Source organism: Cydia fagiglandana, chromosome 20 (genome assembly GCF_963556715.1).
Source record: "Cydia fagiglandana chromosome 20, ilCydFagi1.1, whole genome shotgun sequence".
NCBI classification, from domain to species: domain Eukaryota; kingdom Metazoa; phylum Arthropoda; class Insecta; order Lepidoptera; family Tortricidae; genus Cydia; species Cydia fagiglandana.
Genome location: NC_085951.1, coordinates 4,050,979 through 4,066,940, shown reverse-complemented (window position 1 = coordinate 4,066,940; position 15,962 = coordinate 4,050,979). Strand labels below are relative to the sequence as shown.

Genomic DNA, 15,962 nt, shown 5'->3' with positions numbered 1-15,962 from the left:
AGCGGCGTTTAGCCATATTTGTAACGGTCATAATTCACTTTCAACATAATTGGGATACCTGTTGTCATTTCTGTTAATTCAAGTAATATAAGATTTGCTTTTTATCTTAAAATTATGGTCAAATTAGGATAGCTTATGTTTTCTTACCTTTATTTAATTGGGTTAGCACAGTTCTATTTTTTTTGTCGCACACTTCTGGTGATATTCGGTGGCTTAGAACCACAATCATTATATTCATAGTTCATAGCGTTTCGACCAGATATATTTCCTACCGATCCAAAGAACACCCAGCAACGACACTTTGCCTCCAAACTTTCTATACTTAAAAAAAACTATCAATAATCTGGCTAACCCCCCGGCCTACAAATCACCGCAACCCGATGCGCCCGCGCATGCTCCTGGATAAATTAGCCCAATTAGTGCGCCCGTGCGTTTGACACCCCTGACATTCTTTCCACATCGCGCAATGTCATGGTGTCCCATATTAGTACATTACAAATTGCGTTTACTTGGTTCTGGCAATTGTTACATACAATAAGTGATTCTGTGAGCTGTAGACCTCGCGGACCCCCGTACCTGCGTCATTTTGAAAAACTTCTTACAACAGAATCGTCGAATAAAATTTCTACAAAAAAACCTGCTCACAATATTTCACGAGAATCGGTTGAAAAATGCGTAGGTACCCCTGCGACCTGTAGACGACAACATCCGGACAGACACACGAAAGAATTTTTGGCCAAGCTGAATTCAAAGACATTCGCTTCCCTCGATCAGAAAAAAAACATGATAACATGGTGACATTGGGAAGTTTGAATGTAGAATTTAATACGCGAGAATTAATTCGAGTACTACTTGCTATTACTAGAGTCTGAGCGGAAAGAGAAGAGTCATAGAATGTATTGGTTCCCTTATATTCCACGACTCTTCTCTTTCCACACAGACTCTAAGCGCGGTGAAGTCGTTTTCCCTATGATGACTATAGAAATCTTCCACTCAGATTCTGTCAGAACTATTTAATTCCGTCATATTTCGTTCACCATTCCATTCATTTCATATTTAAGGTGCAGTGAGTTCAGAAAACGGAGTTTTTTAAAAGCCGTAGCTCTTTTTTGGATCACAATACGGCTGCCATACATTCAATTAGCAAACTTGAGGGCTTTTTCTAGTGAGTGGAGTGATTAGAATCCTAAGTTTTTGACTTTTGCTCGATAGAAAACGATCACGAACATAGGTCTAAAACGGACTTTAAAGATTCGTAACAATTTGTGCACAAAAGATAGAAATATGAAAACTGCTTCTATGTACGCGCAATTGTATGCTTGAATGACTACCAGGATTACTTTTTTTTTTAATTTCACATTCACTAAATAAGTTCGAAAATATGATATCAGCGGTTCCGTGCACGCAACTTCTTTGATCAGATGCCCGCTGGGCTCGGATCAAAGCACACGTATCGCGAATTTAATTAAAATGACAGTTGGTTTTCGCATTTATTTCGACATTAAGTCATATACATATACGAAAAAGTATACCAGTAGACAAATAGTATTTAAAAAAACAGGGTAAATAATTATCATCACATGGAGCTCGAGTCTCATCTTAGATTTGATTTGTTGGGGCATAATGGTTGAAAAACGCAATAAACTATCTTAAAACAATACGATTCCAATATAATTTAAGTAATTTGCTCCTTGAAACCCGGCTTAGAATGAAAAAAGTTTGAAGACTCATACTTATTGATTGGAATTAATTTTCATTATGCTGGTATTAATATTGCATACCTATTTGACGTACTTTTGTACGTCAACGTCAATGAACTGTGATGACAATGTTGTGATCTTGTATTTATGTTAGAGAACTTTTGATCTTCAAATATTACCTATTAATACGGAACATTATGTAAATATTTCGTGTACTACTTGAAAATCGTGCAGTGGTACACCTATTTTGTTGCTGTGAGGTCCGTCTAAGATAGATGTATAATGCGGTTACGTGCTGTTCTGCAAACCTTCATGAAATCAAGAATAAATAAACGGCTATGGTCTAGCCTCAGCGAGTTTTTGCGGCTTGTGAGGCCGAGATATACATTATACATACTGGCCTACGAGGCTTACAGCCCAAAACCACTGCGGTGCCTGGTTTGTGATTGCCTATGTATCGAGTGTTATACTAATTTACTATAAAATAAAACAAAGTTTTTCGTTCAATGATATTCTGTGCATATTTAATTTTATACCTTGTCGATGACAAACAAGCATACGGCCCGTCTGATGATAAGCAATCTTCGTAGCCTTTGGATGCCTGCAACTCCATGCGCGTTGCCGAGTCTAACACTCCGCACCCCTCGTTGATAACTGGCAACCATACTCACCGGCAGGAAGGACACTATGAGTAGGGTCTAGTGCTAGTGTTATTTGGCTGCAGATTTCTGTAAGGTTGAGCTCTGCTCTAGATCTGGAATGACATCCGCTGTGCTGTGCCCTACCACACAAAGCGAGATGTCATTCTCAGTTCCCATTCCCATACCTCTCTTTGGACGTAGTTCAAGGACCATATATGTTAAATATGCCGATACCGATATGTCCATATATCTTAAATATTAACTATAGAGATTCAGAGTCTGAACATATAACCGTAAGTTTACCAAAAAAATGCCGTAATAGCTGTAGGTACAGTCAGATGCAGAGAGAAAGAATCCGCCAAAATGAAATTTCCACCCTGCCAGGACTTTATTTATTGATAAAGATAACGATATATTTATTTGCAAAAAATATAGTGATGAACATAGGTGGACAGTAATTTTGGATGCGTAGGGTAGAGCGGGGAGAAACGTAACACTATGTACTTTGACCTTAGTTTCTGGTTAACCATTATTATTTTGATGAGTTTAATGTAGTCATACTCGTATATAACGTCAGTGCATGTTCTGTACATTAACGTCTTGACTAACATTATAATTGTGTATTTTGTTTTAAAAAAATCGTCTTTTGTTACTAATGACCCCGTTGGCGTGCAGAAAGTAACACGTTGTGGGTCAAAAGTAACAAGACACAGTGGGCTGTAATTTAATATAATATGACATATCAAATCAAAATAAAAACCGGTCAAGTGTGAGTCGAACTCGCGTCCCAAGGGTTCAGTACTGCACACATTTTTGAACGAGCGAGCAAAGCGAAGTTCTTAAGTACATTCAACTATTTATTCAATTCGTCCACACACGGCTGGCTATCTTAGGATAGTTAGTTACCCATTTTTTTTTTGTTCAAGTATTATGTTAAGCATAGTGCCTACATTTTTTTTCATTGTTAGGCGTATCTCTGTTAATTCAAGATAACAGGGCTATAACCGCGGCAATCGAAGTTCGCAAATTGCTGGCATTTCTCTCTGTCACTCTAATTACCTACGGTTTCATTGGTGTAAAAGAAAAATCCCCGCAATTTGCGAAATTCGATGGTCGCGATATACGGCAGTTCAGCCTTCTCACTTAGCTACTCGTACTTAAACCAATTATTTGTTCTGTTTGAGCACTAACCTCCTAAAGCTCATGCTTCGATCTTGCGTGGAGGTGCACCTCCCATATAACCATTCCAGTCGCAGAATCATCAAAGTGGTAACTAAATGTCAGATGTGTCGTAACAGAGTCCACACAATGTGTCTAGAATTGTTTCGAAACAAGGTGTCGTCGCCGTGTGTACACTTTTCCGTAACAAGGTGTCGACACATTTGTGTGCACTTTGCGTGCGGTTTGCGACTAAATCTGACAGCAAATTTGTGACAGCAAATGTCAATATAAAATACCTCTTGAAAACCAAGGTTTGTCAAACTACTATTAGTGTCTCGTGTGCTCGTAAGTAATTCTAGTAAGTCATCATGGGCGATGCAAATGATAATAATTGACCAAAACCATATAAACACCTAACACCCGTCAACCTTTTACAGAAAAGTTTTTAAAGAAATGCAATAAGCTACTTAGGTCAGCCAACGAATGCTCCAAAAAGTTGTAGAGGGAAATGCTCGGAACACAATTTTTGACTCTGTAACTTGGTTTGGGCAAGTTAGGAGGTGAACATATCAAAAGTCCCCGGCCGTAGCCCTTGAGCGGGAGGAAGAGAGGGGGCTTTGTTTGAAGGTCCCATTTTCCGGTTTTTCGATTATATCTCGGAAACTATGCATCTTAGCGACATGGCCATTTATACAAAATGAAAGTTAATTTCCACAAGTTTAAGTTTTGTCACAAGTTTATTCAGTCAATTTTTTCGATATGTTGAATAGTTTTTGAGATATCCGCTCTTGAAAGTTTATTTAGGGCTCTCAATTTTATCTTCATATATCTACATCAGTGAAGGTGCTAGGCCGTGTATGGTATCGTTTTTGTATAAATCTGGGTTGCTGAATCCATTTAAGGTATCACATTGAGACCATTCCACAAAATTAAAAAAAATCTCTTTAGGGTTCCGTACCTCAAAAGCAAAAAACTTATAGGATCACTCGTGCGTCTGTATGTCTGTCCGTCTGAATACACAAAATAGTTCTTTACCTATAGATGACAAGAAAACCTATTAGAAATGTGCAGTCAAGCGCGAGTCGGACTTAATGTACGGGTTCGGTTAACACGCGGGTCCGACTCGCACTTGACCGGTTTTTTTAAAACTCCTTTTGACGCTTAACCGCTGAACCGATTTCGTTGAAATTTGGTATAGAAATAGTTTGCGTCCCGGAACAGGACATAGGATAGATCTTATAACCAAAATCATCTTTTGAAGGTGTGAAAAGTGGCGTGGAAATTTGTACGGGAAATCAATAACCGCTGAACCGATTTATATGAAATTTGGGATGGTCTACATCTTTGATTTAGTTAAAAATGATAAAAAAAACATGACTTCAAACCTAAACTTAAACAGTATTAACTTCAAGAAGTCAATTCTGAATTCCCCCCTACACCTCATTTCACACCTTTAAAGGATGATTTTTGAGATAACTTATTATGTCCTGTCTCGGGACTCAAAATATATGTGTACTTAATTTAAATTAAAACTGTTCAGCAGTTTAAGCGTGAAGAGGAGTTTAAAAGAAAGTATTTTAATAAGTTTATATGTTTTTACTTTGGAATGGTGTCAATGTGATACCATAACTAAATTTGGTACTGCGAATTTATACGAAAACGATACCAAACATGGCCTCGTAGCTTTACTGTTGTAGAAGTCAAAATAAAATTGAGAGCCCTAAATTCTTATTACTTGGCCAAACTTGTGTATAAGGAAAAGGAAAAATAAAAGTCTTCGGCAGGAATATAAGACACAAATATATATTATTTTTTCGCGTTACTATTTCAATCATCAAATATAAACATACCTTGATTATATTATTCTAGTGAGATTCTCATAGATAAACAAAAACATTTACTTAAAAAATTACAAGGTCGAAATATCACGGAACTTGTGAGAGTAATATGTGAAAAATAAAAACTTTTATGACAAAAAAATCTGGACACAATTTAAGAAGCATCCAATTGCGTCGAGGAATCATCTGTATTTTTGCTTGTTTCATTACCTCCTCGCTTCTTTTTTTGTCCTTTGTATTCTGTAGCAATTTGTTAGATCTGAAAATAAAGATAACTTGCGTCGTCACGGATGTCGATTTATAGGTTTTAGGGAGTGCAGAATTCGAAAACGATGATCATTTTATAATCCAAGATGGCGGCTACGTATTTTGTCATAAAAGTCGTCATGAATATAATCTTATAGGTTTTAGGAAGTGCCGATTTCGAAAATGATGACCAGTTTGGAATCCAAGATGTGTGCCGTGCACTTTGTCATAAAAGTCGTCATGGATATCGTTTTATAGGTTTTAGGGAGTGCAGAATTCGAAAATGATGACCATTTTGGATTCCAAGATGTCTGCCGTGCACTTTTTCATATAAGCCGTCATAGATGTTGATTTATAGGTGTTAGGAAGAGCAGATTTCGAAAATGATGACCATGATCAATACAACGACATCCATGTCGACTTTTAACATAGTGCATGGCCGCCATATTGGATTCCAAAATAGTTATTATTTTCGAAATCTGCGCTCCCTAAAACCTATAAAACGACAGCCATGACGACTTTTATGACATATTGCATGGCCGCCATTTTGGATTCCAAAATGGTCATCATTTTCGAAATCAGGGCCCCCTAAAACCTATAAAACGACACGCATGACAACTTTTATGACATAGTGCATGGCCGCCATTTTGGATTTCAAAATGGTCATCATTTTCTAAATCTGCGCTCCCCAAAACCTATAAAACGACATCCATGACGACTCTTATACTCTTATGACATAGTGCATGGCCGCCATTTTGGATTCCAAAATGGTGATCATTTTCAAAATTGGGGCCCCCTAAAACGTATAAAACGACACCCATCTCGACTTTTATGACAAAGTGTTTGGCTACCATCTGCATGCAAGACATTTCTATTATTCTATTATTTTTACGTACAAAAATGGCCCCCTGTCAACTTCCAACCGAGATTTATTCGATTAATATTCAGATTAATTCAATTTCTATCTATAGGTCGACTAAACTAATTGCGATTAAAATTTGAGGATGAACTTTTTTTATTCCATTAATTAGTCGAATAAACAGTTAATCTATTAAGTCCCATCTCTGACCACGGCATTTTTACACTTTGAGAATATCTGAAAACAAATGAACACAAGGAGCCATTTTGCAAATCCAGTAACTTTGTTATTACTTTTGACAGCGCGTGTCATGTGTCTATACAGAGTCGACACAAAGTCGAAACATTTGCGACTACTTTGTGACTGCAATATTTCTCAGCCTTAAACCATATTTATACATCGTAATTAACAAGTTTCGTAGTATGTAAAGCGTCATTTCTGTTATTTAAGTATAGTATACGCATCGAAGTACTAAAAATGCATCAAATAATATGGTTATGAACACAGGCACTGAGAAGTAAACAATTTCATTTCCGGCTAAACTAAAACAATGTGGTGGCGCGTTGATTATATTACACTTAGTTTATCAAATCACTCGAGCAGTTTAATTCCCCATTATAATTTTAGTCCTATTGTAATATAAATGCAAACAATATATAATTACGTCTTGTAATCCGTTTTAGAGATGGCGTATTAATGTCACTTATTTTTATTTAACAATTTTTCCATCTGACAGTTTCCATTTGACAGGAACAAAATGAACGAATGAACGAATGATATTGGCATAAAGTAGTCGCAAACTCGAAACAATGTGTGCACACGGCGACCACACTTTATGTCACTTTGTGTCATGTGTCGACCCTTCCCCATTTCTGGTAACTGTGTCGACACGGCGACGACTCTGCGACTGGAATTGTGACCGAAACAGACGGTGTCGACACAAGATGTGTCTACACCGCGTCGTAACGGCGACTGGAAATGGTTGTATGGGCTCTCTCGGATGCTTCAGGCCTTCGGCCCAACGCAGAGCTTGGCCATCGACCTTCGCACTAGCTGTCCGCACCACGTTTCAGTTTCACGTAAACAATTGCGGCTGTGTCCCTAAAACAGCCCAACCGCGTTTTTTTTCTTAAGTCCGACTCACGCTGGACTCTAGATTTCTAATAGGTTTTCCTGTCATCTAGAGGTAGAAGGTTGTGCATTTTTTTTCAAAATTTTAGACCCAATTTTATCGGAGATAAGAGGGAGGGGGGGACGGTCATTTTTTGCCTATTTTCTTAAATAACTTTTAAACTGTTTCATATAAAATTATAAAAAAAATATATAGATCCTCAAAATAAGCCCTTTTATAATGTAACACGATATGGTTTGCAAAACTTGGTTTTCTAATTTACTCATATTCCCCTTAAAATAGCCGCCTATACTTAAAATTCATTTGTTTATATTACATGTCCGTCTTTGGGTAGCAGACTTCCATATGTATACCAAATTTCAACTTAATTGGTCCAGTAGTTTTGGAGCAAATTGGCTGTGACAAACGGATAGACAGACGCACGAGTGATCCTATAAGGGTTCCGTTTTTTCTTTTTGAGTTACGGAACCCGACTCTCGAGCCGCGAACATTGAGAAACCAGAAATTTATTTGCTAAAAACATTGTCCTTACAAAGGTATACAAATGGAATACGCAGTGATAAAAAGTGAAATAAACTGTGTGAATCGTGTTAAATGTAATGTTTTGTCATAAAGGCTGCTTTTTCTACAATCAATTGTTTTATTTCCTAATTATACGTATTTTTATACATGAAAGAAAAAAAAATTGGTATTATGAGATTTGATCAAGTCCAGCATAATTCACATAAATATAATGAAATTCATTGGTATACAATCAAATAAGCCATTTTATGCTGAATTCAATGATACATAATTATTATCATTCATACATATTTTTAAAGATATGGTCATATTTCTAACACACGCCAAATTCGCGATGACCACCCATGGAGGCCACGCCACTAGACGTATATTTTTCTAAATTGGCCGCGCCACTCAACCTCAAGCCACCGTTAAATCTGAGGCGCCGCCATTCAACGGCTTGTTATGACTGTCCGTCTCCCGGCTCCCCGCCACCATAGAGACTGGGAGCCAGACAATGCCACTCTAGGGGATATGCAAATATTCAGAAAATGTATGAATTTTAATACAACATAAACATCAAATAACTAAAAGTCAAAAAACGTACTTTAGATTCGAAAAATCACGTTGCGTCCTCTCACACAACCTAATAGCACGTGGCGACCGTTTCGACTGAATGCGCTGACTGAGTGAAGGGGGCACCACTGTCTATCACTTAATAGCAGCGGAGTGGTATTTTGTCTATTACGCTACGTCTTACGTAGGCGAACAACGCGCGAACGCGGCGCGGCGCGGCGCGGCGAAATCAATCCTTTGATGCCCATAGAAGTGTCCTACGTAAGCGATCTCGTTGCGAACGCGGTGCGGCGCGATTTGCACGCGAATGTCAGGCGGCGCGGCGCGGCGGCGGCCGCTTTCGCCGCGCCGCGCCGCGCCGCGTTCGCGCGTTGTTCGCCTACGTAAGACGTAGCGTTAGATAAACCTACAGAGCAATAGTTACTTTCCACCCGCAGTTACTTTTGTCCCCGCTCTCCCCTACATTTCACTTGAAGAAGCATGCAATTTTTTCTTAGTAGCTAGGTAGTATAACTAAATATATACAAACTGAAGCTAAGCTAAGGTAAGTTATATAATAATAACATCATCGGAATACACATATGATTTTAATGAAATTGTCATTGAATTGATTTGTGCCTTATCGAAAGCCCTATTGATTAGAGTAGTACCTAAATAACGTTTTTCATTTGACGACTTCTGTATTTATTCGGTTTATTTAGTTCGAGTATCTAATGAATTCGATTATTTAGTTAATTTACATTTAAGTACATCACATGTGACATGAACAGACAAGGAGAACAAGATAAAATATATTGTTTTGTCTTCCTTCTTTCAATGGAACTTTTTTAGAGTTTCTCTTCCTCAAAGGAGGCTAGTGGTTAAGACGAAACTCAAAATACTCTCATTTGCATCTTAAAAAAAACAGGATGGGTCACTGACCTGTCCCGGTAAAGTGAGGTAGTGTGCGTGACGCGTGCTTGTGTGTGAAATGGGGTAATTTGACAGAATCTGAAAATTTTCCCCGGGCATACCTCACCTTATCGTCACAAATCGCCGTTGTAACATTTTGAAACAAAAATACAATCTCCTGATTTACTCGCGAATGTGACACATTAGGGATTTGAGCCAGAAATAACTCATAATGTGACAATTATGCCTTACTCCCCGTGAATGTTAAAAATTTATTATTTCCGACTACATGGTAGCGCCGCGATATTGCAAATAAAATATGATTTCTTGGTTACGTTCTTATGATAAGTGGCTGATATTTATACCCACAGTAAATAACTATGTGACGAAAATGTCCTAAATATGAATTAAAATTTCCCTATGTTAAATAGTATTTGTTACAATCTGTGAGCTATACAGGGTGTTACTGACCATGGGGCTTTAAATTCAGGGCTCGATTCTACTCACTAAACTGAGCTACTTTTATTATGGCACCAACCCCGAAATCCCGAATTTTTTTTTTACTTTTTCATACATTTTGGCTGATCAGATGTCGACGTTTTCTATGGAAAAACCAAAAATTTTTCCCCGAATTTAGGGTTGGTCCCATAGTAAAAGGTAAAAGTAACTCAGGGGCCAAATTCGACACGTACAACTGTCAGATTTCGCATCCACGTCAAATCAACAGTTGATTTTATCGCATACTGAGTGTTGATTCCATCAACGGTGGGTAATATCATTTGGTACAACTAAAACTCCACTCTAAACTAAGGATGGTTCGGTTTAGTTTGCTTGTCACCCTAACTGTGGATTGTTAATGTCAAATTTTGACATTGTACGTATTCGAGAACTTATGATTTTTCCCACATCAACGGGATATCAACACGATACGTCAAACGTCGCTTGTCGAATAGGGGTCCAGTTTAGTGAGTAAAATCAAGCTCTGGAATTAAAGCCCCATGGTCAGACACATACTGTATATCTAATATGTTTAAATGCAAGTGGTATTTGCTGATTAATACTATTTCGTTTATCCATTGCTTACTTAATTAATTCTGTTGATTGTTTTGAATGTAGATTCAGGTCAGCTAAATTAGTCAAATACATTCAGATACGTAAAATTCGATTGCAACTTTGCATTTTGAATTACAAGTAAAACTAGAACCTATGTAAGTAGGTACATAGGTATAGTTCGTTTTTTTTAGCATTAGAAATAAGGTAAACAATCCTGATGTGTATTTTAATTGAAAAACACATTTTAAAAATAAGTTACGGCAAATATGTAACAATTATGAATCTAATACGATCATTTATATTTTTCTGCTTTCATAAGTAATAGTTACTGATTTTTAAAAAGCGTTTTTCAAATAAGACGACTTGTCAAGATCGCTTACCTTATTGCAAGTTCTTTCTAATGCTAAACGACGCACTATAACTAGGTATGTTTAAATGGGCATAGGTATAGGTCCTTATAATCAATGATCGTACATTTTCCAGCATTTTTGGTGCAGATAATTTCAACTTAAATGGTAAATTAAGGTTAATATTAACGTATTTAACGCTAATTAATCATTAAGGTTGAAATTATTTATACCAATTCCGTTAACACCACTCCACTGCACCAAAAATGCTGAAAAATGTGCGATGTCTGCTTATAATATGGTAAATAAATATTTATAAGTAGCGATGCGCATGACGCTTACAATAAGCACCTAAATGACAATAATCGTGATAAGTAGACATGCTACATACCTATTTTGAAGTAAAACCCGGTTCGAAGGACCATTTAGTTATTTCGTCTTAAGTTAAGCCGGAGAAAACGTCAATTGCTCACAATTTAATGCTACAATGTTAGCGACTACTAACATTCAGTTCGAAAGTAAAACAGTCCGTAAAACAAAATTAAACCAAACCTTAAAATAAAACACGATCATTGTCGCCTCTACGCGTATAGTTTTCATCGCCCGTCTTAATTTATAATGCTCGCTTGACATCTTCCGTTGAAATTATAGCCGCCATTTTGAATTTCGAGTTTCCCGCCATCCGACCATTACGGCAATTAGTTGAGTGAGATGTCCGCGGTCGGCACGGCAGGACGTTTTACGGTTTTTGATGAAGTTACGAGCGTAATAAACTTTTTTCGAAATGTTTTTTTGTTTATGGTGCAAGTGTTTTGCGGGTTTTAAATTGTCGACGGTGTGAAAATGAGGTTGGTGTCAGTTTTGTATGCAAAATAAACAGATTTTACATTAATGTATGCAAATAGCAGTTACTATGTAGGTATACCTATTTCGTATCGATTCGTAGTCGTAATAACTAAAAAGTATTGTTTAATGAGGAGGCTAAGTTTTCATCATGTTTTCATGCCCAGTAGCGTTACGTCAAGTAGGGTAAAAGCACCAGTAGTCAGCCTTATAACGAAATTTCTATGTTCAAGATCGCATAATTTGCGCACTTATGGACCAATAGGTATTATCAATGTTCTTTCTGTTCAATAATTTAATAAAGTTTAATTTTTGTAAAGAATAAAACTTAATTGAATTCAACTTTTGGAAATATTTAATTAAATATAATAAAAGGGCATTTTTGCCAGTAATCAGCCCCCTGTATACCAATACACAGCCTTTTAGGTACCCAGTGCCTAGCCATCCCATTCTAATGGCTGATTAGTGGGTTCGAATACAGTTAGCTTATTGCCCAGTGGTCAGCCACAGGCTGACTACTGGGTGTTTAATGTATTTCAAGCAAATAAATTCATAATAACGTAATTTTTTCAAGGGGCTTGATTTAACGACTTACACTTCATTTTAAAATAATAACAAATCCTAAATCCTATGGTCAGCCTCCCCCGGCTGACTTCTGGGTTTACGACCTTTTTAAAATTACTGCTTCTAACCCAGTAGTCAGCCAGGGGAGGCTGACTATTGGATTTTGTACAAAAAAGTAGTTTCCAATAGTAAGCCGTCATAAAAATGTTACTTCCACATGGATTAATATTAATCTTTTACGTTTTTCAGATAGTTTAGGTATTAATTAGGAGAAGCAGTCCATATTCTTTTAAAAATAAATCACAATTCGGCTGCTATCGCTTATCAAAATACCATGTGACATTCCAAAAAAAATGGCGCATATCTCTTAACCTTTCATGTCAGAAGACACCACCACTTTGAAATTTTTTTGTGGATCATAGTAGAGTATTCGTTTAAAAATTAAGGTATTTTTCACTGAATAGCTTATCAATCTATAATATTACCTAGTTTTCACATGAAAATTAGAAAAACTTTATTATTTACAGCCAAAAATAGGCAAGAAAGGCTGACTACTGGTGCATGGCTGAGCACTGGTGCCTTTACCCTATATACCTATGACACTCCTGTGGGATTTTGCGTTATCACTGCCAAGTCGATGCAAAAAAAGCTAGCTATAACTTATATGTACTACACGGCATAAAAATACATGTGAGTAAAATTAACAATGCCATAATTATTAACATTACTTACCATTTCTCACTCCTGATTTCATATTCGATTAAAATATGTATTTATTTAGGTCATGACAAAATTACGTCAATGTTAATAGCAAACGAACAGTTGCAATATGTATCAGCGTATTTATTGCCTTAGAAGCACTATTAGCATACTTTGTAGGTACCTTTAGGTATTAAATAAAAGTAAACAAAATCTACCAAAAACAAAACATTATATGATCATTAATGTACCTAGGTTAAAGTCAAGTCGTTCAGTGACTGATCCAGGCGGTTTTGTATTTGGTTGGTTAACCAATACATGTTATAAATATAACTATCCGATAATTTTGCAAACTGTTTACTTTTATTTAAATACTTACCTGAAGATACAGACATACTTAGAGTGTGATGAAAGTGTTATGTTGACTATAATAAAATAGGTACCTATAGTTTCATTGAGGACCTAGTGTTTGTTACTTTATGTTTCTTTTAACCCGTTCTGCTGACTAATTTTAAGTACCTACAGGTATGTACTTGGGTAGGGGAGACTGAGGAGAGTTGTAACATTGTCGTTTTTTGGAATCTATTAACTAAAAAGTAGGTCGCAATAGCGCGCGTTTGTTAGTTCAAGTTGCGAGCTAACAAACGTACATTGTTGCGAGCTCACTAACAGTTATTAGATTCCAAAAAATCGACAATGTGTCAACTCTCCTCTGTCACAACTCACCTAGGTCTCCCCTACTCCGAAGAACACCGTGCAGTTATTCGATCTGCTTGAAATATAATCTAAATCGACTAATTCAGACATTGTACAATATGCACAATTTTGGCGGACCGTACAGTAAGTATTTATAAGTATATTTCAATTACGGCCACAAAACTTTAAGATTTCTTCACTTTACTGACAGACTAGTACCTATACAGTCAAGTCAAACTGTGGCGCGGTGGGCAAAGTTATGTTGATTGGGCAAAGTTTTAAACTTCTACGGTACATAATTAACATAATATATAACATTTATTTTCTTTGTCGTTAGGTATAATTCCAAATGGGCAGTGTCCCCGCGGGGCGTTCAACTTGCCGCCTCTAGACCGAGCAAGAGAACTCGAGCCGACTTTGCCGCCCCTGCACAATTCTGTAAGAGAGGTGAGTCCGTAAAATGCCTGTCTTTCCTAACTATTATACAACGTGTCCCAAGATTGTATAAATAATTCTAAGGATACACAACGTGACAATAAGCTGAGTGAGGACCTTTTGGCACAAAATATTTATGTAATTGAATTTTAGTTTTGTGTTATTAGTTATTATTATTTGTGCTAATAAACATCTCTTATTCTTATTCTTATTCTTATTCTTAAACAAAGCTTTAACATTCAATGATTTCATAAATCTAAGAATGCGCTCAGTACAGCTCGTTCACCGTAGGTTATATTTTGTTCTTTAAATTAATTATTCGGGTCGAAGGACCAAGTGCCGATTATAAGTTACTAAAGCCGACCACTGACTAACAGTCCGCCCGACGATATCGGCCGGTCAGTTGTTCGGAACTGTCAAATTTTTGTTTTAACTGACAGGCCGATATCGTCCGGCGGCCTGTTGTTAGTCAGTGGTCGGCTTAAAGCCCCATTTAGACGGATTAAGAACTTGCATGGTACAGTCAACTGTAAAAATATGGATGCACAAATCATCTCAAAAATATGTCCCATTAATGTAGCATGTCAGCGAATTAAGAACTATGGGACATATTTTTGAATAAGTTGGCTACAGCCATATTTTTACGGTTGACTGTACCTATTGGGTCGATCAACTGGATTCATTGTATGTACTCTGCTGTAGATAACTATATATCGAATATTGCATATGTAATTATGTAGCCTCTATTCTTCTGTCGTGTCTCTTGTCCTTTACTTATCCCTACTTCATATTATTAATGCGAAAGTAACTCTATATGTCTGTCTGTTACTTCTTCACGCTTAAACCGCTAAACTGATTTTGATGAAATTTGGTAGGTATGGAGACAATTTGAAGCCCGAGGAAGGACATAGAATTAGTTTTTACCAATCATGATCATCCCACACAGGCGAAGTCGCGGATAGAAGCTAGTATTCTATATTGTCAGATGTTAATAAGGTGCCATTTCCATACAGTCGTACATTTTAGTTGTTAACGTCACATTTTCTTGTATTATGATTTACTTAGAGCGGTTTCGCACTACGTCCGATCTGAATCCGATCCGAGCCCGTGAAAATATGGTCCCTATGGTCTCACAGTTATGAATGTTATAATGTTTATATAGTAGTGTTTCTACTTCATAAAAACAAATTAAATTCTGAAATTATTTAATTTGTTCAAATACTTCTTAGTTTTAATGTTTGTCCCAGAACTCAGTATGTCCGCGCAGCACATATTCGCCGCTGCAGGCGCTAAGCGAGAGCACCTGCCGGGACCACGGGGCGCCGGCGCCGCCCCCGCCTCAGCCGCCACCACGCCTAGTGAGTGCGATTTTACTTTAAATAAACCTTTAACCCGCCCGGGTACCCGGGACCCGGGTATGTCCTTAAACTACGTCCAAGACCACCGGTGGACGGGCAGCAGCGTACCTCAAATTCGTTGTACTCGACTGCGATCGCCAACCCGCCTGCCAAGCGTGGCGATTATGGTATTCACCCCCCATAAGGGGGAGGCCTATGTTCAGCAGTGGACGTCTTATGGCTGAGATGATGATGATGATGAAACCTTTAACCCTTTGGACGCCAATGACCGATATATCCGCACTGCATGTTCAACGACAAAGACCGATTAATCGGTCTCAGACCACAGAGCAGCATAGAACTACGTGCATATGCATAAAGTTCAATTTCAGTTAAATTTTGACAGTGACACTTGGGTGACGTGGCGTCCGAGTGACAGCTTT

The 15,962-nt window shown here is 37.4% G+C and overlaps 1 protein-coding gene across 1 annotated transcript in view; it reads left to right on the top strand.

Moving 5' to 3' along the window:
- The window catches only part of LOC134674405 (T-box transcription factor TBX1-like), a 55,678-nt gene that overhangs the window by 23,772 nt on the left and 15,944 nt on the right, over positions 1-15,962 (top strand). The window contains exons 2-3 of the mRNA XM_063532474.1: positions 14,085-14,194; positions 15,430-15,540. Coding sequence (XP_063388544.1) covers positions 14,085-14,194; positions 15,430-15,540 — 221 coding nt within the window. The remainder of the gene's footprint in view (positions 1-14,084; positions 14,195-15,429; positions 15,541-15,962) is intronic.